The 24,220-nt window shown below is 39.5% G+C and overlaps 1 protein-coding gene across 2 annotated transcripts in view; it reads right to left on the bottom strand.

The window, feature by feature from the left end:
• Window positions 1-24,220, bottom strand: part of LOC114361356 (GTPase-activating protein CdGAPr-like) — a 69,964-nt gene that overhangs the window by 4,686 nt on the left and 41,058 nt on the right. For both annotated transcript variants that reach the window (XM_028316352.1, XM_028316351.1), the window contains exons 2-6: window positions 14,461-14,561; window positions 13,765-13,841; window positions 10,767-10,873; window positions 9,487-9,613; window positions 8,826-8,979 (exon numbers count right to left, since the gene is read on the bottom strand). In XM_028316352.1, coding sequence (XP_028172153.1) covers window positions 8,826-8,979; window positions 9,487-9,613; window positions 10,767-10,873; window positions 13,765-13,841; window positions 14,461-14,540 — 545 coding nt within the window. In that variant the 5' untranslated portion in view covers window positions 14,541-14,561. The remainder of the gene's footprint in view (window positions 1-8,825; window positions 8,980-9,486; window positions 9,614-10,766; window positions 10,874-13,764; window positions 13,842-14,460; window positions 14,562-24,220) is intronic.

The raw sequence follows: 24,220 nt of genomic DNA, 5'->3' as shown, positions 1-24,220 counted from the left end.
ATGCCATTCCGGAGGTCGTCGGTGTCGAGATAGACAATCCGCGTGATTGTTGAACTTGCCGGGAATGTAATGAATTTTCAGATAAATCTGAAAAATGTCCAGGATCCGAAAAATTTTGTGTGTCAAGTCCATAAGCACTTGGGATTTTGTTCCGCCTTCGTTGCGCAGATACGCCACTGCAGTGCGATTGTCGGACTGGATTAACACTGAACTCTGAGCCATTTTCGGCGCATGAAACTCGAGAACTTTGTATATCGCCAGCAATTCTTTCTGATTGCAATGCAGGTGTCTTTCCTCTTGGGTCCACTCGCCAGTTAATCTGATATTGTCGATCTGAGCCCCCCAAGCTATATCTGAAGCATCGGTGGCCAGAAAATGTGTTACTGGAGGCATGTGTATCCGCGAAGCGAGATAGCAGTTTTGAAGCCACCAATGTATTTCGTCTATCACCTGACTCGGCAGGTTGTATTTTGTCCGAGTAGCCTGCTCGGGCAATGAATTTAGAAACTTGAGGGAAGCTCGATGGTTTAGTCTTCCCCGAGGAACCGCAAAGCTGGCAAAATTCAATAAGCCCACCAGACTTTGAAGTTCCTTCACCGTTATCATGCCGCTTTTTAGAACCTGTGTCAGTTTTTTGACAAGGTTGGCAGATTTTACTGGTGGTAGGTACTTGTGATTTATCCAAGGGTTCCAGACTATTCCGAGATAGGTGATGCTTCTTTGTGGAACAAGAACAGATTTTTCGTAGTTTACCTGGAATCCGAGGTATTCCAGAGTTTTCAACAGCATGCTTACATGGCTGGACAAAATGTTTCGATCTTGGTGTGCAAGGAGGTAATCGTCGAGGTAGACAATAACCCTGACACCTTTTTCCCGAAGTGTTTGCGCAATCCAGTTGGTTAGACAGGCGAAAACCTTCGGTGCCGTACTCAGACCGAACGGAAGGCAGGTCATTTCGAGTAATTCTTCCTTGTAAATAAGACGTAGATACCGTCTGTGGGACTGTGCTATTGGAAGGTTGAAATAAGCCTGGGACAAATCCACCTTGCACATCCAGTCTTGTTTTTGAAGAAAGTCCGGGACACGATGCATATTTATTAGCCGAAAACGGTCTGCAAGAACGTATCGGTTTAGCAGTTTCAGGTTGAAAACTGGTCGATTCGAGCCGTCGCTCTTTGGAACCAAAAACAGAGGTGAAATGAAGCTTGGAGAGAGAATGGCCCGTTCCAGAACACCCTGCCGTTTCATTTGTTGAACGGCCAATGTCATTTCGTTCGAGACTAAAGTGCAACGACGATGACTTTTTATATCTGGTGTCCTTAGAGGTGGTCTCCTTTGAAAGGGTATGCGATACCCTGTTATGATTTTCAAAATGAAATCTGGAGCTCTCATTTTCTCCCAGTGATCGACAACCTGTGCTAACCGTCCGGCTTGAAAAAGGTTCGAGTCATTGTCTCTGTCTTTTTCCGCCCCTATTGCCAGAGGGCGAATAGGAACGTTTCTGGCCCCTTTGTGCCGGCTGTCTCTGACCTGATCTGCGAGATCGAAAGGTCGTATTATTTGGATTGTGGTAACGCTGCTCACGGTTTGTATTATTATGTCCCTTCGAGGGGCACTGAGATTGCCAAACGCCCTGCGAGGGCTGGCTATAATGACAGCTGTTAGGTGCACTGTGCACTACATTACAGCAGTGCTCTGAGATACCATGCGATGGTGCAATAGAGCGGGCTTGCCCCTGCGAGGGGAGCCGTGCAGAGTTAGTGGACTTTGCTCGCGAAGCATTTCCACTAGACTGGTTTGACGGCCAAAAAGTTTTTCTTATTCCGCCAGCACTCTCAATCGCAGCCGAGAGGGCGTCATTGTCAAAAAGGTGGGTATTAGATGGAGGGATTTTTCCCAATTTGCATTTAACTAGTGGGTCGCGAACGCACTTAAGAATGCCATCCCTTCTCATTTCTATTGTTTCAGCCCGGTGACCGCAAGCCATTTGCAATAGATCCGAGGAAACCTTATGGAAATCTCCTTTTAGAAAAAGTTCCTCAATTTTTTGATCGAGACTACTTAGTGAGGCATCTGTAGATTTAGACCAAGCTAGTAATTTACGACAACTATTCAAGAAAACTTCTTTTTGCTTTAGAATACAAAAAGTAATCGCGGCATAGGATTTATCTGAGTATGCTAAGTGGCGTATTTTGTCATACGCTTTTACCTCTTCGTTTGATTCAAGGTCAGTAAATCCTGGCGAATGATTATACAATTTTTGAGTTTCAAAATAACGTACATCGGACCACGTTTTGCTACCAAAACGTTGAACCTCATTGAGAACTTTTAAAAATTCTTCAGGAGTTGAGGGTACCGCGGGATCTTTCGTTTTAGTTTCAAACTCGAACGTTAGGCTAGGTACATGGTCAGGATTTGGATCCGTCGCGACTGAAAATGCCTGCGAGGCACAGCAATCATCGTAAAGTTCTCGACTAACATCGGAAATAATTGATTCATTATCATTAGCACGACAAGTATTGTCATTAAAAACTATATTTTTCCGCAATTCACTAACTTCTTTAGACAATTTCTCTAATAGGCGACGCTCACGCTTTTGCTTTTTGGACCGATAACGATGCGATTTACGTTTCTTTTTCCTCGAATCTCGCGAAGATTCGGAAGAACTGGACGAGGAGCTCGAATTAGAATCGCTACTGCTACACGTCGACATAGCACGTTGATCACGTCCACTCGATTTATTGCGTTGCGATTTTATACCAGAGGTACCCGCAGTGGGTTCCGTAGGAACACCGCTATCCTTATCCATTATGACCTGAGCTACAGTTTTACTATATCACTTCACTGTCCTAAAAAGAACGAACGATTACGTTTGCTAAAGGTCAATATTACACGTAAAACAATTGATAGCTTAAAATCACTTCAAGAAATATTTATAAAAATAAAATATTTTAATGAAGGTAGAAAGACATTTAAACACTATGAAATTAAAGAACGGTAACACCGTTAATAGAAAATATAAAATATTTGTGCAACTTACGTGTGTTGAAAATAGCACTAAGGTAGGCTAGGTAGGTATTGCCTAGGAAAGTAACAGCACTTTTGGAGCACAAGTTAACTCAACGGAAAAAGTCACGCCAATGACGAGCAGGGGCGCGCGGTCCGTTGCCTGCGCTGCCCCACCTCGGCTGGTGAAAAGGTAGGGATGTGCGAAAGGGATAGCGATATAGGGTAGAAAGAGACGCAAATACAACGGAAACGAATATGCCTATCTCATTATAATTTAAGCTTCTAATAACGGTCAAGTGGTTTAATANTTGATAGCGTAAAATCACTTATTTATAAAAATAAAATATTTTAATGAAGGTAGAAAGACATTTAAACACTATGAAATTAAAGAACGGTAACACCGTTAATAGAAAATATAAAATATTTGTGCAACTTACGTGTGTTGAAAATAGCACTAAGGTAGGCTAGGTAGGTATTGCCTAGGAAAGTAACAGCACTTTTGGAGCACAAGTTAAGGCGATTAGAGTCCTCAATGACCTTGGGCGTTTGACCTTCACGCCGCGCGAAACACCCGCGCACCCCGCACGAACTCCGATTTGACACCGATCAAAATTACACGGGCATAGGTAGATACAGAATAGAAGCTCTTTTTTCATGACATTACTGCCTATTATTTTAAACTTGAATTGATGAACCTTGATGTCGGTGTCATTTAACTCAGGCGTAAAGGTATTTAATAAAAATAACACAATCCATGAACATTTTGTACGGGATAAATTTTTTGTTTTTTAATTTTTTCCTAAAGGACATCATCCATTTTGGTCCAAAATCAAAAGTGCCGGCCAAAAAATAAAAGTGCTGTATTCTGATAGAATACGTCCGCCTTAGCATTTATTACTATGGTACCAAAGCTGTAGCACCACTGTGCATCGTGGTATTTGAGTTCTAAAAATATATGAAACGACTGACTTTCGGCCGAATACTGAAACGNTTTTGAACAAAAAATGTATGAATAGTTGATGACTTTTAGATCTCAAATACTCGACGCACAGTGGAGCAACGGCTTTGGTGCCATAGTAACAAATGCTAAGGCAGACGTATTCTGTCAGAATACAGCACTTTTTTTTGTTGGCCGGCACTTTTGATTTTGGACCAAAAATATATGAAACGTGAATGATGTCCTTTTCTAATGTTATTGTCGGTTCAGCCGTTCTCGAAATTTGAACATGTAATATGTAGGTAACTTCGGGTGGAATCTTGCAAGCTGAATTTGTTAGACCAACTTCCTGACGACAACTGTAGGTATTGGAACACATAGTAGCAAATGTTTCTTCTTTTGTCTATTGTCATTCTCTTTGTGTCACTCATGAAGAATAAACTGAAAATATGTTTAATCTCATCTTTTTAATAGAAATCCTTCAACAACTGATTGAGTTAAAATTTTGGATATACATGTAATTCGGATGACAATGCAATATTGTGATGACATGACATGGAGTCGATCTGATGATAGAGCTGGAATGCCAGTGGCCACATAGCAACTCCGGGATTAAACGATTCCATCGAGTTTAGGCTCGTTTGATTTGTATTTATTTATTTATATAAATATAAGTAAGTAATATTATGTAAGTAAGCTACTTTAAAAATCACGAGTACCTACCTACTTCAATTCTCAAAGGCAAACAGGGTCTGATGATGGAGCTGGAATGTGGCCATAGGAATAGGCTAGTTTAAAAAAAACACTTTTAGTCCGTCAATTACATTATCAAAAAATATTGGACACGGGATATTTTTATTTGTCAACAAACAAGTAATTACGAAGTTATGATGCGATGAAATTCCGCGTGACGTCACAAATCGCAACAATTTTAAGCACGTCTTAACGTCATGGGCTTCTTCTGAACTTTGGCGCGCTTTATCTCTTTGAATTTTGATAAGTTTAAAAAAGTGAAAAATACATAAAGTATTTTTTTGGTAAGTTGACCGACGGACTAATTCAAACTCTTGCTTTACCCAGGAAACATCCCTATTCTTCGAAATTATTACGAGCTACATAACGAAAAATCTTTGCTACTACGCCGCAGCAAATTCCGCATCATAAATAAAAAAATAAATTAAAAGAAAAAACCTTTTTTTAAAACAAGTTTTTGTATGCTAATAATTTTAGTTTCATGACATGCTCCCAAAATTCATCATCTTATAAGAGGATTTCAGTTTTTAACGACGAAACTTTTTAATTATTATAGCCTATAGGTACGTTTCATGGTTAGGTAATTTAGGGAAGTTTATTAGCACTTAACATGAAAAATATGGTATCAATGAACTGTGTACCTATGCATCTTCAGTGGCAACAACAAGGTCTATTGAGTACCTATAGTCTACTAAAGGCATGAAATAAATTAATTTTCACCAAAAATTAAAACCAACTTCAAAACGAATCACCAAAAGGTAGGCTGTCACCGACTCCGAAAATATCAATCATGATATAAGGGCATTTGTAATCAGTATCCACATTTTTTAATAAGCTCTATAGAACAATTTATCAATACCACTTTATCTTATTTTTTTTAACTGTGGTATTTTCGCGAAGAAACATATTGAAAATCTAATTCTAAATGGCCCATTTGCGCCGAGCCTAAGTATGAAAAATATAAATTGTTTTCTTCACGTAAATCGATTAAGTTACTGATTCTGACTCGCTCCTAATTTGGATACTGATTGCAAAGGCCTAGTAAATAAATATCGGAATATATTTTCAACTTTTACTTATCTAGTGCCGTTTCTTTTGGAGTCGATTTTTTACACTAATAGATTCTATTTAGGTAGATAATAGCGTCCGAGCATGCCTTAATTCAATCGTATCTTCTGACTGAACGTGCTCTATGAACAACTCTGACGTAAAAACTATTGTCAAACAAAGACTAGGTTGCACCATCTTATTTTAAATTTGACAAAAGTCAAAAATCTGTCAAACTCCATACAAAAAAACACCGGTTATCGCCAAAGCTACGGTCAAAGTTAGGTCACGTCAGGTGGTGCAACTCAGCCAAAGAAAAAATTCATTTTGATCGCTAATGTCAGTTTGCAGCAAGTGACACAACCTCCCCGTCTGAAGGCCAGCGGCCGACTGCCGCCCGCACCCCGCGAAGGCCCTCTCAACAGAAAAACGTTCGGAATTTATCAAAAGTAAAATTTATGAATGAAAGTAATGTTCGATTGAAAAACGCAACGTGTCATTTAAAGATTAAAGAATTCCTAATCTATTTGTGCAAAAATCTTTTAAATTAACATAGCCGTTTTGGAGGAGTAGGGAATTTAAGTAAAACATCGATGTCCCGTATTTATTTTTTTAATCCAAAACAAAGAGACGTAGCGAAAATTCAAACGTCACAAATGTAGTCCTTGAACTGTTGTATAACATATATTTTTTTCAACTATTTCTGTCCAGCAGTAAAAGAGGAGTAGGCTTTACAAAATGCTCATTTGACGCGGATTGAGGACTCTAATCGCCTTAACTCAACGGAAAAAGTCACGCCAATGGCGAGCAGGGGCGCGCGGTCCGTTGCCTGCGCTGCCCCACCTCGGCTGGTGAAAAGGTAGGGATGTGCGAAAGGGATAGCGATATAGGGTAGAAAGAGACGCAAATACAACGGAAACGAATATGCCTATCTCATTATAATTTAAGCTTCTAATAACGGTCAAGTGGTTTAATAAAGAAAATGGTGTACTAAATACTGTGCAGTATTTAACTGCCTAAATAATAATAAAAACACAGAATGTACTTTTTAAGTTGCCTCAAGACACTGAGAGGTAAATAAGTAGTTAATATTATTCATGATAATTCATGCTAAATCATGTATTTTCTCCGCCATTTTCCGCAGTTTGGCACCTCACGTCATATCATTTTACCGAAGTCAGCCCTATAGCTTCGGCGCAGTGCCGATCACTGACGTTTGTCAACAAAATGGTGCTTGACTCTTGAGACAGGCTAAATTACACCATATTGTTAATGACATTGAGCATACATTTTTTTAAATACCTTCGCGAAGTAAAACTTCTGTACGTAGTACTTATTATTATTCTGTGCCTCAACTCTCTTTGAGGGACATATACCAGATACCAGGACCACTTAAGTATTTAGGAGTATAATGATAGTTTCACGGTTGCGAGCGAATGTGACCCATAACGCTGACCACATATGGTTCAGTTACGCGTGTACAACAACATCCCAAACGTTTTGAACTGTATCTGTTATTGACTCGAAGTACCAGGACCACATAGCTACTTAGGAGTCTATAAGCATGACAACACTGTTCAGTATTTCCGTTAGAGGTGCGAGCGAGTCTGACCCTTAACGCGACCATATAAAGTTCAGTATCTCATGCACCACTCAAGCTGGCAGCCAGTATCCGCGCTCGCGTGCAAGCGAGTGTGACCCTTAACGGTGACCAAATACAGCTCAGTATCGCAAGCATCGCTTTAGTTGGTGACCGCGCTAGCGTGCAAGCGAGTGTGACCCTTAACTCTGAACACAAAAGAACCAGTCTCCCGTATTCACACACGATGTTTGCTTAAGTGAAGCAGCAAAGATAGTCCAGTCAATGAATGCCTTAACGACGGTGTAGAGAGAAATCCGTGGAACACAATTTCTGACCTCGGGACTTTATTTAGCCTAGTTAGGTGGTGAACATAGCAAAAGTCCCCGCCCTTAGCCCTTGAGCCGATTGAGGTCATCTGGAAGTGGTTAGAATTTGGTCTATAGGTCAGACATGTAGATTTTTGGACGTCAATATCTAAAGAACCGTTTGAGGTATATTTATGAAATTTGAAACTGATGTATATCTTGCAAGTCTCAACACATGAGCCAAATTTGAAGTGTTAATGCACAGTAGTTTTTGAGTGATGAGGAGTCAAAAGTGGCTCAAAGTGATTCGTCTAAATATACGCACGGTGCAGTCCCCTCGCAGGAACTAGGCTTAACATGCTCCCGCATGTCTAGAATGATTGCTCAATGTTGATTTAGTCGATTTTCTCCTGATGGGAACATGTAAGACAAAAATAAAATTTCCAATATTACAGACCTTCTAGAGCAGATGCCGCGAAAACTATACAATTTATAGAAAAACTTGTCTATCTCACCTGTAGCAAATTGAATATGCTTTTTTTTGTTCAAAGTAGTCATGTCACTAGGACGCATAGTTTCCGAGGATTAAGCGAAAAACCGAAAAGTGGCACTTTTAAACCCCCCTCTCCCCGCCGGCTCAAGGGCTAAGGGCGGGGACTTTTGCTATGTTCACCTCCTAACTAGTCTAAATAAAGTCCTGAAGTCAGAAATTGTGTTCTACAGTTTTCCATCTATAATGCTTTATTGACTGGACTAAGAGCGCTGTGATTGGTTCGTGTGTCACCCTGTGCGTCCACGCGCACTGTGAGACCTCATAGTATTGTTTTTTATACGTAATAGCGTACAACATTCAAAACATTTTGACTCGAAGTACCAGGACCACATAGCTACTTAGGAGTTATATCAAACACATCACTGTCCGCGACGGTGCGAGCGAATGTAAGCCTTAATGCTTACCAAATACATCTCATTATCACATCTATAGTCTGGTCTGTGAGCACGTAGAATTTTGTCCAATGACCCCAAGCTACCCATCCTTATCGCTCGCGCGTAATGTTGCTATCGCGCTCGCACACTCACTGCGGGCGCCCGTCGCACAGTCGCGACAGCAATATGATTACGCGCGAGCGATAAGGATGGGTAGCTTGGGGTCATTGGACAAAATTCTACGTGCTCACAGACCGGGCTTTACCTGTGCAGCATAGTGTCGAGTTGCCGGAAGTGCGTGCGACTGCGTGTGAGGGTCCATTCGCAGACGTCACCGGAAGCGCTCCAGCTTGTCGATAGAGGTCGCGCCGACTCGTCCGATGACGTCACGTGCGAACGCACTTTGAGGCAGATCCAACCTGGAAAAGGACAATAGTACGTTAGTTTCAGATATTGTTTCTTATTAGACATTGAGATTCTAATGAAGAGAAAAATTTGTAAAACTTCCCCCTGGGTCGAGTATGACAGGTCTCACCTTTCCCCGGGTCAGAATATCATAAGTCTCACTTCCCCTGGGTCAGAGTATCACGGGTCTCAACTTCCCCGGGGTCTAATAGGTTTACCTTCCCTCGGGCTTCAGACATGTCTTACATTCTCCCGAGTCTGAACATTCTTATGTTCCCCCGGGTCAGAATATCACAAGTTTCACCTTCGTCTGGATAAGAATATCACAAGTCTCACCTTCCCCGGATCAGAATATCACAAGTCTCAACTTCTCCCGGGCCGAGTATCACAGGTCTCACCTTCCACCGGGTCGGAACAAAGATTATAGATGTTGGGATCAGAATATCACGAGTCCCATCTTCCCCCGGGTCAGAATATCACAAGTCTCACCTGCCCCCGGGTCAGAATATCACAAGTCTCACCTTCCCCCGGGTCGGAGTCCTCGCAAGGCACGGTCTCGATGCTCAGTCCTCCGAGCGACACCCTCTCGTAGTGGAAATGAGCGCACTCTTCTAGTTTCGGGAAACGACAGGAAGGCGGCGGCGCGGGCTGGAAACAATATTAAAATAAATTAAAGCCCGGTCTCTGAGCACGTAGAATTTTGTCCAATGACCCCAAGCTACCCATCCTTATCGCTCGCACGTAATTATATTGCTGTCGCGACTGTGCGACGGGCGCCCGCAGTGATAGTGCGAGCGCGACAGCAACATAATTACGCGCGAGCGATAAGGATGGGTAGCTTGGGGTCATTGGACAAAATTCTACGTGCTCGCCACTGACACTATTGGCAGAGTAAATACAAATGAGTAGGTCATCTTCATAGAAACGCACCCAGCGCGGTTTGTATGTGAGCGCGCCAATATACGTATGCGGCGCGCCGCACACACTGACAAAATTCGGCGCAACCACGACTGGGTCGCCGCTAATCCCCGCTAAATTTTGTCAGTGTGTGCGTGCGCGCCGCATACGTGTTGGCGCGCTCACATACAAACCGCTCCCGTGCGTTTCTATGAAGATGACCTACTCATTTGTATTTACTCTGCTATTGGGCTATAATAGTATCCTTGTGTAACTATAACTGAGGTAACCATTGATCATCACCACAGTCAGACTTTATTGAGGCCCGATTGGCATATTTGTCCCTTAATAGATTTCAAAAGATCCCAATGGGTTCAACTATGCTACCACGTAGACGCTAATAAGATGAGATTTCATCCCATCCAAAGATGACCCAGCGAGGGCATCGGGAAATCTGGTTTCTGTCTGGTCTGGGTTTTTTTTTTTGTATGGGACGTGACCGTTCTTCTTTTTGTGGCACAACACACGGAGAATCTTGGTCAATGTAATGGTTAGTCTGTGATTCTTGGTCAATATAATAGTTAGTCCAAGACTCGTGGTTAGTTATTCTAATGCCCGTTTTCACTATCAATGCCTAATTTTTAAGTGACCACTATCAGAATAAATACAAATGAGTAGGTCATCTTCATAGAAACGCCCGAGCGCGGTTTGTATGTGAGCGCGCCAATACGTATGCCGCTCGGGCGTTTCTATTAAGATGACCTACTCATTTGTATTTACTCTGCCACTATGGTAACACTAATCAAGAGTTTTCAAAGGGGTCACTTAAAAATTAGGAATTGATGGTAAAAACGGGCATAAGACTCGTGGTCAATATTTCATGATTAGTGGAATAAGTACTTACGTTGTCAGTCAAATCGAAGGTAGCAGACGCGGGCGGCGCCGACTGGCTCATGGCTGATGTCTGTGACGTCACCGGCGTCATGGTCAACGCCGTCAGGGATATTGAGCCTGGAAGGAACACAGAATCATCAGGTCATTTAGTCTTCACTGCAGGAGCACGATCCTATCGTTACATCCACGAAGACGCGCCCCACCATTCTTCCGCTAATGTTTGAGTGTTATCGGTACACGCTAAATTTATCCATGAGTGCACACCTCAGATCATAGAAGGGAATAGATGTGAAACGGGGGCGTGGCGCGTGGCACCGCGATATGCCCAGAAACGAACATCGGCCGCGTAGCTAGGTTAGTCGCGATTCAATCGTACTAAGGAAATGTTCTCCGATATTTTGGATAATGCGTCGTTACGTGCAATAAAACAAGTGAAACGAAGAACTACAGGAACAATGGAGTCATTTACTACATGTAAGTATTGCAAATCCATTGGTATTTTGCTTATAAATAAAAAAAACTAAACATTTTCACGAACGAATTCAGTGCCGTAACAGTTACTGCAATATCGATATCAGTGGTGATAAAAATTCTAACACGCTTGTACATTGACGATTTAGTTAGCAACCACTTTATGTCATGCTCAACTACTGCGCAATGTATTTAATTTCTTCCGATATCCACTGTCGTGTGAAAATACACAGTACGGCCGCATGTGCCGGTCGTAACATAGTGCCGTGCTCGTGTTCTAATGCGGTTTCCTATTATCGATAAATAGAAGTAAATTATAATTTTCTATTTTGTAATTTTAAATAAAAAAATGATGTGTTACTTGCGATTATAAGATTTTACAAAAAAATAATAACAGTAGAAGTAATTAGTAACTGTCAACTATGTAATTACTATAAGAGCTAGTTGAAAGCCTAATATAGGCATTATTTTTGATAAACATATTATGCGGTACGCAGATCGCAATAATTAAAAAATAAATGCGTGATATTAGTTAATAATAACGTATAATAATTAAAAGGTTTTCATACATAAGCATTTTGTGAAACCAGTTTCGAGCCTTGCCCCTAGCGATTTAAAGTATCGATATCTTGTCGACTCCATTTTATCTTTGTTCTCTCACTAGCGTTTTCTATGTGTGCGTCACGTCACGCGGCCATTGATTGGCCATAAGGCACGCCTTCTGGCCAATCACAGCACTTTTAAGCCGGTTGCACATGTTGTCGTAGACTCTCAGTCGCTTTGTTTTTACACAGTTGAATGTGTGTGTGGGAGCTGTGGTGGGGGAAATGTGGGGACACCTGGTTCTCGTTGTAGTTACGAGCGACTTCATATCTATTCTCTTTCTATGATCTGAGGTGCACACGCACGCTACAATAATGACGCTCGGATTGCTCGGATCCAACTAGCCGCACACCGCGCTTCCCTCGACAAAAAATTAATGGGGCGCGTCTTCGTGGATGAAACGTCTATACCAGAGGAAAATTACAATGTCTATCAACATAACATTAAGGTACACTTTCCACGGGTCATCATTTGAAGAATTTAATAAAGACAAAAATTGAAGGACTTCTATCATGATCACGTCATTTAGTCTCCACTCCACTGAAGGAGACTTTGGCCTACACTCATCAATGTCTCTCTACCTGACTTAACATTGAGTCTGGGAGGAACACAGAATCAATGCTATCATCATCAGATCATTTAGTCTCTACTGCAGGAGCACAACTCTCTACCTGGCCAGAATATTGAGCCTCAAAGGAACACAGTATTAATTTAGTCTCCAGTTCTCCACCTGCAGAAGGACGATTCTCTCTACCAGACCTGAATATTGGGCCTGGAAGGAACACAGTATCATCATCAGACCATTCAGTGTCCATTGCAGGAGCACAACTTAGCCAGAATATTGAGCCTCAAAGGAACATGGCATCAATGCTATCATCATCAGATCATTTAGACACCAGTTCTCCACTGCAGAAGGACGATTCTCTCTACCAGACCTGAATATTGGGCCTGGAAGGAACACAGTATCATCATCAGACCATTCAGTGTCCATTGCAGGAGCACAACTTAGCCAGAATATTGAGCCTCAAAGGAACATGGCATCAATGCTATCATCATCAGATCATTTAGACACCAGTTCTCCACTGCAGAAGGACGATTCTCTCTACCAGACCTGAATATTGGGCCTGGAAGGAACACAGTATCATCATCAGACCATTCAGTGTCCATTGCAGGAGCACAACTTAGCCAGAATATTGAGCCTCAAAGGAACATGGCATCAATGCTATCATCATCAGATCATTTAGACACCAGTTCTCCACTGCAGAAGGACGATTCTCTCTACCAGACCTGAATATTGGGCCTGGAAGGAACACAGTATCATCATCAGACCATTCAGTGTCCATTGCAGGAGCACAACTTAGCCAGAATATTGAGCCTCAAAGGAACATGGCATCAATGCTATCATCATCAGATCATTTAGACACCAGTTCTCCACTGCAGAAGGACGATTCTCTCTACCAGACCTGAATATTGGGCCTGGAAGGAACACAGTATCATCATCAGACCATTCAGTGTCCATTGCAGGAGCACAACTTAGCCAGAATATTGAGCCTCAAAGGAACATGGCATCAATGCTATCATCATCAGATCATTTAGACACCAGTTCTCCACTGCAGAAGGACGATTCTCTCTACCAGACCTGAATATTGGGCCTGGAAGGAACACAGTATCATCATCAGGTCATTCAGTCTCCACTGCGGGACCACGACCCTCTAATTAACCTGAGGCAAATGGCTTTGTCCTACACTCCCCACGCTGGCCAGACGGGTTGGGGAGGCCTGATGCTCGCATATTTGTCCCTTAGTCGCCTCTTACGACATCCACGGGAAGAGTGGGGGTGGTTCTAATGTATTCCGCCTGGACAATATGGTATACGCCTAAGTTATAAAACTACCTGAACTATAGGGTATCTTAGTTGATCAAAATAAACTTACCAGGTGTTTCTCGCTTACATTCTTGCTCGGTGGACGCTCTGGTTGAACTCCTTGACTCCGAGCTGAATCTGACTGATCTGTAAAGGAAAAATAAAAAATATAGTGATTAAGTATTCAGCCAGTTTGATGCCACGATAGCCAAACCTATTAAGCTTGGCACCCAAACGGTTGAAGGGGTCGGACTGGCCGACTCGTGATCCAGGGTACGCGGGTTTGGTCCCCGCCGCCGCTCGACTATTGTTGTGAGCTCACTCGTGTCGTGACACAAGCATATTTAGCTTAGTACGAGGAGCTAACGGGGCTATTAGTAATTTATAAAATAAATTATAAACGGACTATAAAAATGATTTTAGATGGATCATGTAACTGTTTATCTTGATGTGACTAAAAAGTTATTTTACCTGTTCTTGTGCTTGTTGACCAAGTGACCGTTGACCAGTTGGTCGACGGCCAACCACCATCGACCCATCAACGACCAGCAGGTCGTCCCAGGTACCGCTGGGAAGACGAAGTCGCTAAGGACCTGCGCGATCTCCACGCGATAACTGGCGAAAGGCGGCGTAGAACAGACCGAAGTGACAACTTTTATTGGAGGCCAAGACTCACTTTGTGTCGCTGCGCCAGCCCTAGTTTCAAAGGTCTATCATAATAATTATAGGAGGAACTACGACAAACATGCCTCTCTCTCTCTCTCACCTGTGGAAGCCTGCGCTGTGCGTCATGCTGTCTCGCTCCGGCTCGGCGAACGCCCGCGCTGCGAGCGACTGACACGACATCACCGAACCGTGAGGGGAGCCCTGAAACAGAATACACGAAATTAAGCACTATTGCAGGTGCAAAGAGTTGCAAGTCCAATGACAGTTTAACTTTCCCCGGGGACAAACTTGGCCTTCACTGGTTGGGTTGTTGGCGGTCAAGCTGTAGATCCTGGCTACACAGGAGTTGCAGCGGTGGGAATAGTGCCGTATATTGTAGGTGCAAATAGTTGCAAGTCCTATGTAACTAAATAGGACAGAGGAAGGTAAAATAGATGGATTCATCAGTAAACAATATTGCTTATCTTGAATTCTATTAAAGTTTATGTATTTTCCCTATGTAATATAAATAGTCATGATAATTACAGAACAGAATACATGAGCGATATAATTGAACGGAACGTTTTGAATACCGGTATACCTACCTAACCTTCGATTGGGTTCGAGTTTGTTGCGCTTCTTCTTAGCACTTGCCAAATTTTTTCTTGAAGTACTGATAGTGAGTGATAGCACAGATTACGACTTAATAGTTACTGTTGGTAGGGCAAAAAATAATTATAAAGAAAAGTAAGTATACACTTTAAGGCTCCTGAAGAGCAAAATTTAGAAAGAAAGAAAGAAAGATACATTTATTACAATGGACATCACACAAATACAGGCAATTACATAGACATGACAGTGGCACATAATAATAAAAGAAGAAAAAATAAAAACAAGAGTAAACTGAGCAGTGCCACCCATTCACCAACAAGATGCCCACTGCAACGGGACCCCACTCAGCATATGCCGTGGCCCACGGTGACGAAGGCCACGGCGCTGGTTTTCAGTATGCCCCATGCCGAGTGAGGGTCACGGACCATTGGTAAAATAAAAAATAAAATAGCTGCATAAAATTGTCTAGATAAACATACATAAATAGTAATATTAGTGCACAGATAAATACAAAAGGCGGGAAATCGGTAAGGATGATAAGACTACGTTTATTAAGAATACTAATGAAAAGAATACTAATAAAGAGATAAAACTGTTTGTATAGGTGTGTGTGTAGCTCAGATCATAGAAGGGAATAGATGTAAAACGGGGGCGTGGCGCGTGTCTCCGCGATATGCCCAGAAACGAACATCGGCCGCGTAGCTAGGTTAGTCGCGATTCAGTCGTACTAAGGAAATGTTCTCCGATATTTTGGATAATGCGTCGATACGTGCAATAAAACAAGTAAAACGCAGAACTACAGGAACAATGGAGTCATTTACTACATGTAAGTATTGCAAATCCATTGGTATTTTGCTTATAAATAAAAAAAACTAAATATTTTTACGAACGAATTCAGTGCCGTAACAGTTACTGCGATATCGAAATCAGTGGTGATAAATATTCTAACACACTTGTACATTGACGATTTAGTTAGCAACCACTTTATGTCATGCTCAACTACTGCGCAATGCAATGTATATAATTTCTTCCGGTATCTACTGTCGTGTGAAAATACACAGTACGGCCGCATGTGCCGGTCGTAACATAGTGCCGTGCTCGTGTTCTAATGCGGTTTCCTATTATCGATAAATAGAAGTAAATTATAATTTTCTATTTTGTAATTTTAAATAAAAAAATGATGTGTTACTTGCGATTATAAGATTTTACAAAAAAAAAATAACAGTAGAAGTAATTAGTAACTGTCAACTATGTAATTACTATAAGAGCTAGTTGAAAGCCTAATACAGTGTGAGTCACGTTACAGTGTACATATGAAAATAGATGAAACTAGACCTATTTTTATCGACAAAAAAGAGGTCAAAAATTTTTTGAGATTTTTTTTTAATTTTTTATAGAATTTTTTTTCTTCCAATTACTTATTGTAAAGAAAACGTAATAACTTTTAAACTAAGCGGTATATCCTGATAAAATAAAAACAGTAATAATGCTAAATAACAGGCGATACTAAAAAAAATACATAAAATACACAAAAAAGGCCAACAAATAATAAAAAATTATACTTTTTGAAAAAAATCTGCTTTTAAATTCGTGTTTTTTTGGTTATTTGATAAATTTCTCCAAAAAATGCCCCTATAACAGGTGTTTTTTATTACTTTCTATTATTTTCTATCATATTATCTTTGTAAAACCAAAAATCGCATGTCTCTATCCCTATCACAACATTTGCTATGATCGTTTGAACAAAGGCCTGCCACAACATTATTCTCCGTTACAGGTAGAGACAATTTTAATTTTAACTAAAATGCTTATTTTACCTCGAAATCTTTTGTTTTTATTTGAAATCTAACTTGTCTTTATCAAAATTACAAATCTAGAGCCATTTTCAGTTTCGTTATTAACGAAGCGTTGAATGGCGCGCCCGGAGAGGCTTAGTTCAAACGATCATTGCAAACGTTGTGATAGGGATAGAGACATGCGATTTTTGGTTTTACGAAGGTAATACGATAGAGAATAATAAAAAGTAATAAAAACCACCAGTTATAGGGGCATTTTTTGGAGAAATTAATCAAATAACCAAAAAAACACGAATTTAAAAGCAGATTTTTTTCAAAAAGTATCACTTTTTATTATTTGTTGGCCTTTTATGTGTATTTTATGTAGTTATTTAGTATCGCCTGTTATTTAGCATTATTACTGTTTTTATTTTATCAGGATATACCGCTTAGTTTAAAAGTTATTACGTTTTCTTTACAATAAGTAATTGGAAGAAAAAAAATTCTATAAAAAATTAAAAAAAAAATTCAAAAAAATTTTGACCTCTTTTTTGTCGATAAAAATAGGTCTAGTTTCATCTATTTTCATATGTACACTTTAACGTGACTCACACTGTATAGGCATTATTTTTGATAAACATTATGCGGTACGCAGATCGCCATAATTAAAAAGTAAATGCGTGATAGTAGTTAATAATAACGTATAATAATAAAAAGGTTTTCATACATAAGCATTTTGTGAAATCAGTTTCGATCCTTGCCCCTAGCGATTTAAAGTATCGATATCTTGTCGACTCCATTTTATCTTTGTTCTCTCACTAGCGTTTTCAATGTGTGCGTCACGTCACGCGGCCATTGATTGGCCATAAGGCATGCCTCCTGGCCAATCACAGCACTTTTAAGCCGGTTGCACATGTTGTCGTAGACTCTCAGTCGCTTTGTTTTTACACAGTTGAATGTGTGTGTGGGAGCTGTGGTGGGGGAAATGTGGGGACACTGGTTCTCGTTGTAGTTACGCGCGACTTCATATCTATTCTCTTTCTATGATCTGAGGTGTGTAGTAATGGTAAAGTAATATTGTGTTAATGTGTAATATTCGTAAAGTGTGACATTGTTACGCGTTGTTGAGTGTCTCGACGCCCGCAAAACCGGTTTGTGCAATCGAATGATTGATCGCAATTTAGTCACTTGAAAGTACTATTTTAATTAATATAAACAAATAATCCGTGTTATCTTATCAAAAGTGTTTCAGAATTTATCTACGATAAAATATGCATCTGGGGGGTTATTCCGAAAAACGCTACCCGAAGTTTCGAATTCGAATGTTGCCACTAGTTATCTCTCTCTCGCAAAGCGAGGTTCCAGCATGAGCAACGGTGACATATAGACTCGAAACTACGTAAAGCGTTTGAGAGTAGACCTGCAGATGGTACAGATAACTCCAAGTGCTGTCGCTGTCACATTTACGCGTCATTACGAAGAACGTTATCTCGAGTGGCACTTAAAACGAAACAGTTATTCGACAATGTTCCAGTGGTTGGCAGATTTTGCTTTACTGATAAAAAATATTACATGACACGCAAACATTCGCTATAAATACTAATTTCTTCGTCGGACTTTGCCTACGTGGTTTTTGCTATGAGGAAGCTCTTGGCCTGCATCTCACCTCACCTGATGAAGATTGATAAAATCAGGCCGAAGATGGAAGCGAGCCTTACCCAGAATCAACCAGAAAGGAACAAGCCATCTTACCTCCAATCCAAACCAAATGAGAAATAACTCAGTGTCCACCAGGGTTGCATGATTTAAATCAAGTTGATTTAAATCATGATTTAAATCACGATTTTTATTACATGATTTTTTTAATAAAAATCATTGATTTAAATCAATGACCGAAAATGGAATTAATGAAAGGCTGGGAGTTAATATTAATCAACTGTAATGTTCGAAAACAATGTTAATATTAGGTGTTCATGTATGAAATTGTCGTTTTGTATGGAGAATCTGAAAAATTTAATTTTTCCATACAATCACATTTGCTTTTTCAGATAACCACATAAATAACTTTTTTTGGCGGTGTTGCCTGCTCCATACATCAATTTTACGTAAATAAAAATGTATTCCGTAAGAAAAACTAAAGAAATGATCGCAGAACCTAATAAAAATCAAAAAAATCTAATTAATCAAAAAAATCGTGATTTTTTTTAAAAAATCGTGATTTTTTTTAAAAAATCTGATTTTTTTGATTAAAATAAAAAAATCGTGATTTTTATCCACCCTGGTGTCCACGCAAGCTTTTTTATTGCGCCCCGTGTTTCCCTTCCAACAACCAGGAAAAAAACTGTTCTATGTTTTCCTTGGGTGTCAAACTCTCAGTAAGTACAGACACAGAGTGAAATATAATATTTTAAACTATTATGTTGCATTTTTTACTATAAAATTATCACTTCACGGTAAAATATATATTGTTAAAATAGATATTGTTGCAATAAATCCCGTGAAGTGATAATTTTACAGAGTGAAATGGTAACAGATAGACCCTTAACTTCGAACTCCTCCTATGTTCTTCTGATTAATTTCGTTGCGGGTCCAATGACAGTTTAACTTTTCCTCGGGACAAACTTGACCTTCACTTTTTGGATTATTAGCGGTCACGTTGCAGATCATGGCTACACAGGAGTTGCAGCGGTGGGAATGAGAGGTGGGAATAATCTCGTAATTGCAGGGTAATATATCTTGCGCAGCAGTGATAGCGTTAAATTAATACAGGGTCAGGGACGTGTAAAAGCGCTTTTTAGAGGGCTATCTGCAGAAAATTAATGACTTTTATTTAAAGTGATAATTTGAAACCTAGGGACAAACATAATATTTTAGCACGCGATAAAATCTTCCTGTGAAAAGCCGTATCTCAGTCAAAGCAACTACCTAACTATGTACCTTTCATCTAAGCCGGTTCACAGACTGACAGAATTACTTCCACATTCATAACATTAGTACGGATTATCAGCCACTTTTCTCAAGTAGGTATGCGGAGGTCGTATCCATTGTGGATGATCACACGAAGTAATATCAACTCAAGATCCGATCCTACGCACTAACTGACGTCATAATATTACTAACGAGGTGGCAGATGAATGATGGGACTTGCGGCCGTGATATGAATTGTATAAAATAACTAGCTTTTGCTCGCGGCTTCACCTGCGTGAAATTTAGTGTACCAGATCGGTATAAATTATAGCCTATGTGTTAATCTGGGTTACAAACAATAATACTGTAAAATTTCAACAAAATCCGTTCAGTAATTTTTGCGTAAAAGAGTAACAAACATCCAGACATCCAAACTTTCGCATTTATAATATAGTAGGATATAAATCTGATAAATATAGACTGGAAATCAATTTAGAAAATGTTTATAACGTGTTTAGTTTGCTTGAAATTACTGAGCGGATATTTTTTATAAACTCGTAATTTCTGAAAGATACGCCATTTCTATTTTTTTACGGACTGCAATATTATAAGACGGATTTCCGCGTTTTCTTTTGTCACACAAATGCGCAGTGCTGTGTTGTCTGAAATAGATTTCTTCCTAGCGATAGGACCGCCTGTATCTACTCATCACTATTTCGCTCCATAATATTATGACAGAGCCTCCTGAATCCTTGTCTATCAAAAGATTTTTTATCATGTGAAATCTTGTATACTCTTTTTCGCTCAGTATGTCAGAGTTACACATCGTGCATGGTCCTCCAGTAGGTCTACACTAGGCATTATATCGATTTTGCATGATAAGCCCATACGTTTATCGTCTAAAATCCTCGATAAGATTTTACTATGGTGCGCATCCTACAGATAATCCTAGAGGCGTAGAAAAGAGACAAAAACAGCAAGAAAAGAGTCCGTTTGAATTTGAATAATTGTCTTATCGGCACCAAATATGGCTGCCCATAATCATGATGTTAATGCCATTGTTCCATTGTGTCGTCTACGCTCCTTATAAATATAAACGCGTAGTTTCGGAAGTAGGTTAACAGCTGGCTTGAGCCAGTAAAACATATTTATGGGATATAAACCAGCGTTATAGCGCTGTCATAAGCGGATGGCTCGGAGAAGCGATGGCTGGGTTTGAGAGATAAAGGAATAGGAGCGGTTCTACATGTTATGGTGAAAACCGGCCCTGTTTCGTGGTACCGCGCTGCATACGCGGTAACCAATCGTCACAATCTTTTATGAATTTTTAGTATCATAGGTCGTGAATGTGTACTATCAACTATCTCTACTTCGAATCGATAGCCCATGTGTGCTCGCTCGATATTATTCTGACTTTCGACTGGCACGGCAGCCAAATAAAAAGCCTAACAAAAGCCGGACAGGTCGGACAAGACAATATTAGGCCGGAGAAATCCGTAAAAAGCCAAACATGTCCGGCTTTAATAGCAGCACAACATCCTGGACTGGGCAACAATAATCAACCTTATTTCTAATTTATAAATCGATTAAATCAGTCTCAAAATCAGCTTCTTAGTCATCACAGCAATATCTTTTGCACAGCTTCGATATTAGACTGTACTTCTGTTAGATAACCGCCGAAATCGAAAGCTCATTGTGTGTGTTTCACACAGCATTACTTTCGTGTACACGCAACGGTTCCTCAATGACGATTTATTAGTTTTACACAAGTTTGAAGTAGGATTCGATTTTGTGGTTGTCTGACACGCGAGAACGGTATTCGGTGTGTAAACGGTAATGTTTCCGTCAAAGAGAAGGCTTAGGCTTTTTCCACCAAGGCGGAGAGGAGACGAGCGGAGTGGAAAGGAGACGAGCGGAGAGGACAGCTGACGTGCCTAGCTGTCAGTCTATTGCTGCTTACTTTTTAGGGTTCAGCAGTCCTGACAAGGAACCCTTATAGTTTCGATATGTCGTCTATCTGTCTGTCCGAGGTTTTGCTTGGAAACTATTGGTACCTACTAGAGAGCTGTAATTTTGTGGAAGTATGTATCGTGACACGACACGCACTTGGCTAATTTTTAAAAAAATTACTGGGTGAAGCACTCACAAAATCACTATTAATACTTTGTTTTAGTCTCTCACCTTGACCTTGGCGAATAATACGAAAATGGAGCTCAATTTGAACGAAAAATGGATGTTTGTCACAATATTTCTAATGACATAGAAAGTAGGTAAAATAAAGAACACATTTCATGCCGTTTTTGAAAGAAGAAGAATATAGGAAAGATAGTAGAATTACACAACAATTATTACAACTACCACAACAATTACAAGATGCAAACATCCATTAAATCATGGACCTATAAAAAAAGTCGGACGGATTCTCATCAACAAAATACTGTGACATTAGGATACACCAGCTTGCCTGTACGTATAGGCCGGCACGCACACATTCACACCCTGATACACCACTTCGAATGCAAACTTCACACAGTTGACTCATTTAAGCAGCGAAAAAACAACACGAATACGACATGTCTTGTGTGATGAAATTGTGTAAAAACCGTTCTGTTCGAACAAACAAAAATTAAGGAATCACATTTCACAGGCAAAATAATAATCCAATCACTTATTTCCCGACATTAAAATATTGAAATTAATTGAAATCAAACGTCATTCACTCGAAAAAATAATACGTCAAAGACTAGTGTTCTCAGTTATTTACGTGGGAAAATTACCCGAAATATGGGAAATTAATAATAATTTTAGGACTTTTTAGTTATTTATTACGCATACTATGGAAATAAAATAATTTATCATAATGTGGCAATGCTGCCAGCCTTTTGGGCACCATCCCTGACTGCGGCGCTGGGGGTGAAGTATTTTTTATTTTGTAAATAGTTTTTATCATTAGTAATTTTAAAATTTTAGTTTTTAAGTCATTTTAAGTTAATTTATTATTGTAAAATTTATTCTCTAATAAAAATTTGAAACATCTTTGTATTTATTTATCATAATAATTGTGTTTTAATGGGATATATTTTCATAGGCAAATTTGATCCTTCCCAAAAATGTGGAACTGCGAAATTCAAATTTTCTTACATTGATTGCAAGTCAGTGTCAGGTTGTATGTTAAAATCTATCAGAGATAATAATAATATATTGATGATGCATATGCAGCTTATGATTATAATGTACACAAGATTCGTAATTTGTAACTGCGTGAATCATTTTTGATCAAGATTATGTACATACCCTGACACACTGACTTGCAAACAATGTAAGAAAATTTGAACATTGAAAATTTCGCGCCTCAACCTCACCGCATTCACCTTTCATCCTTTTAAAATGGCACGGAATAATTCTGTCTACATTTCCAAGTAACATCTGCCGATCTATGTTTTTCTTAAAATAAATGGGTAAAATGTTTTGGCTAACATGGCATCCCTAAATTCACTCACACAATAGACAAACGCCAAAATTTTGCGTCACAGTTTTGTTGCAGCGCGAGTTCCGTCCGCCTTTTTTTATAGGTCCATGCATTAAATATGGTTGATGATACATTTTCCATGACATTTCATAATGTTCACAAATAAACTCATGCATGTAAGGTTTGTATCATTATGTGACGTTCGAAAACGTGATCGGAACTCAAGCATAGATCATCATCATTTCAGCCACAGGACGTCCACTGCTGAACATAGGCCTCCCCCAATGATTTCCATATTGAGCGGTTGGTAGCAGCCTGCATCCAGAGCCTTCCTGCTATCTTTATGAGGTTATTTGTCGTATTTTCTTGTCAGATCCTTCAGACGATGTAAAATTGTAAATGAAAAGAGTTGACGGACTGAATAAATTGATGTAGCTGACTCTAAATGATTAATTGAGATAATGAAAAAATGATTATCCAATTAATCACTCGATCAAAATTTAGGCGTTGACACCATTAAGCAATGATTTCTAGATCATCAATAAAATCAATTTATTTCTACTCAATAAATAGATTCAATTTCAATTAACTGTGAAATAATAAATCAAATTGGTTTGATATCAATGGATAGTCAAAATCTTGTAATGACAGTTTGCTATGTTACCAATTTCTGGGAATGGGAAAATAATATTTTGGAAATGCATAAAAAGTATTTCAAAATTGCTTGATGGTGTCTATAAAATTGTGTATTTGACATCATTCACCAATAGTTCAAAAGCACAACTTTTTTAAACACACTTCATTCTGTGAACTTAATTAATTTTAAATCAACAGTAAATTATGATTTTTAGTCGCTTTATAATTGATAAAAAGTTAGTCAATAGAGTTGGCTAAATAGTGACATCATTGGCTTTCATTGCCCTACAAAATCATGGGAGAGTCCCTTCGTCTTAAAATTTTGTTTATGGCCAGGTCTAGGATATTATGGCCCACAGAGTGACCTGCATTTAGACAGTTCAGTAACTTACATCAATTAATTGATTGGTGATGTCAAGTACCCAATTCAAACATGGAAATAGGTATGGTATGGTTAAAAAAACAAAAATAAAACAAATGAC

The sequence above is a fragment of the Ostrinia furnacalis genome, unplaced genomic scaffold, assembly GCF_004193835.3.
Source record: "Ostrinia furnacalis isolate ACB-3 unplaced genomic scaffold, ASM419383v2 OfSCF5652, whole genome shotgun sequence".
Classification (NCBI taxonomy): domain Eukaryota; kingdom Metazoa; phylum Arthropoda; class Insecta; order Lepidoptera; family Crambidae; genus Ostrinia; species Ostrinia furnacalis.
Note: the sequence above shows the minus strand (reverse complement) of the source record. Positions and strands in the feature narration are given on the sequence as shown.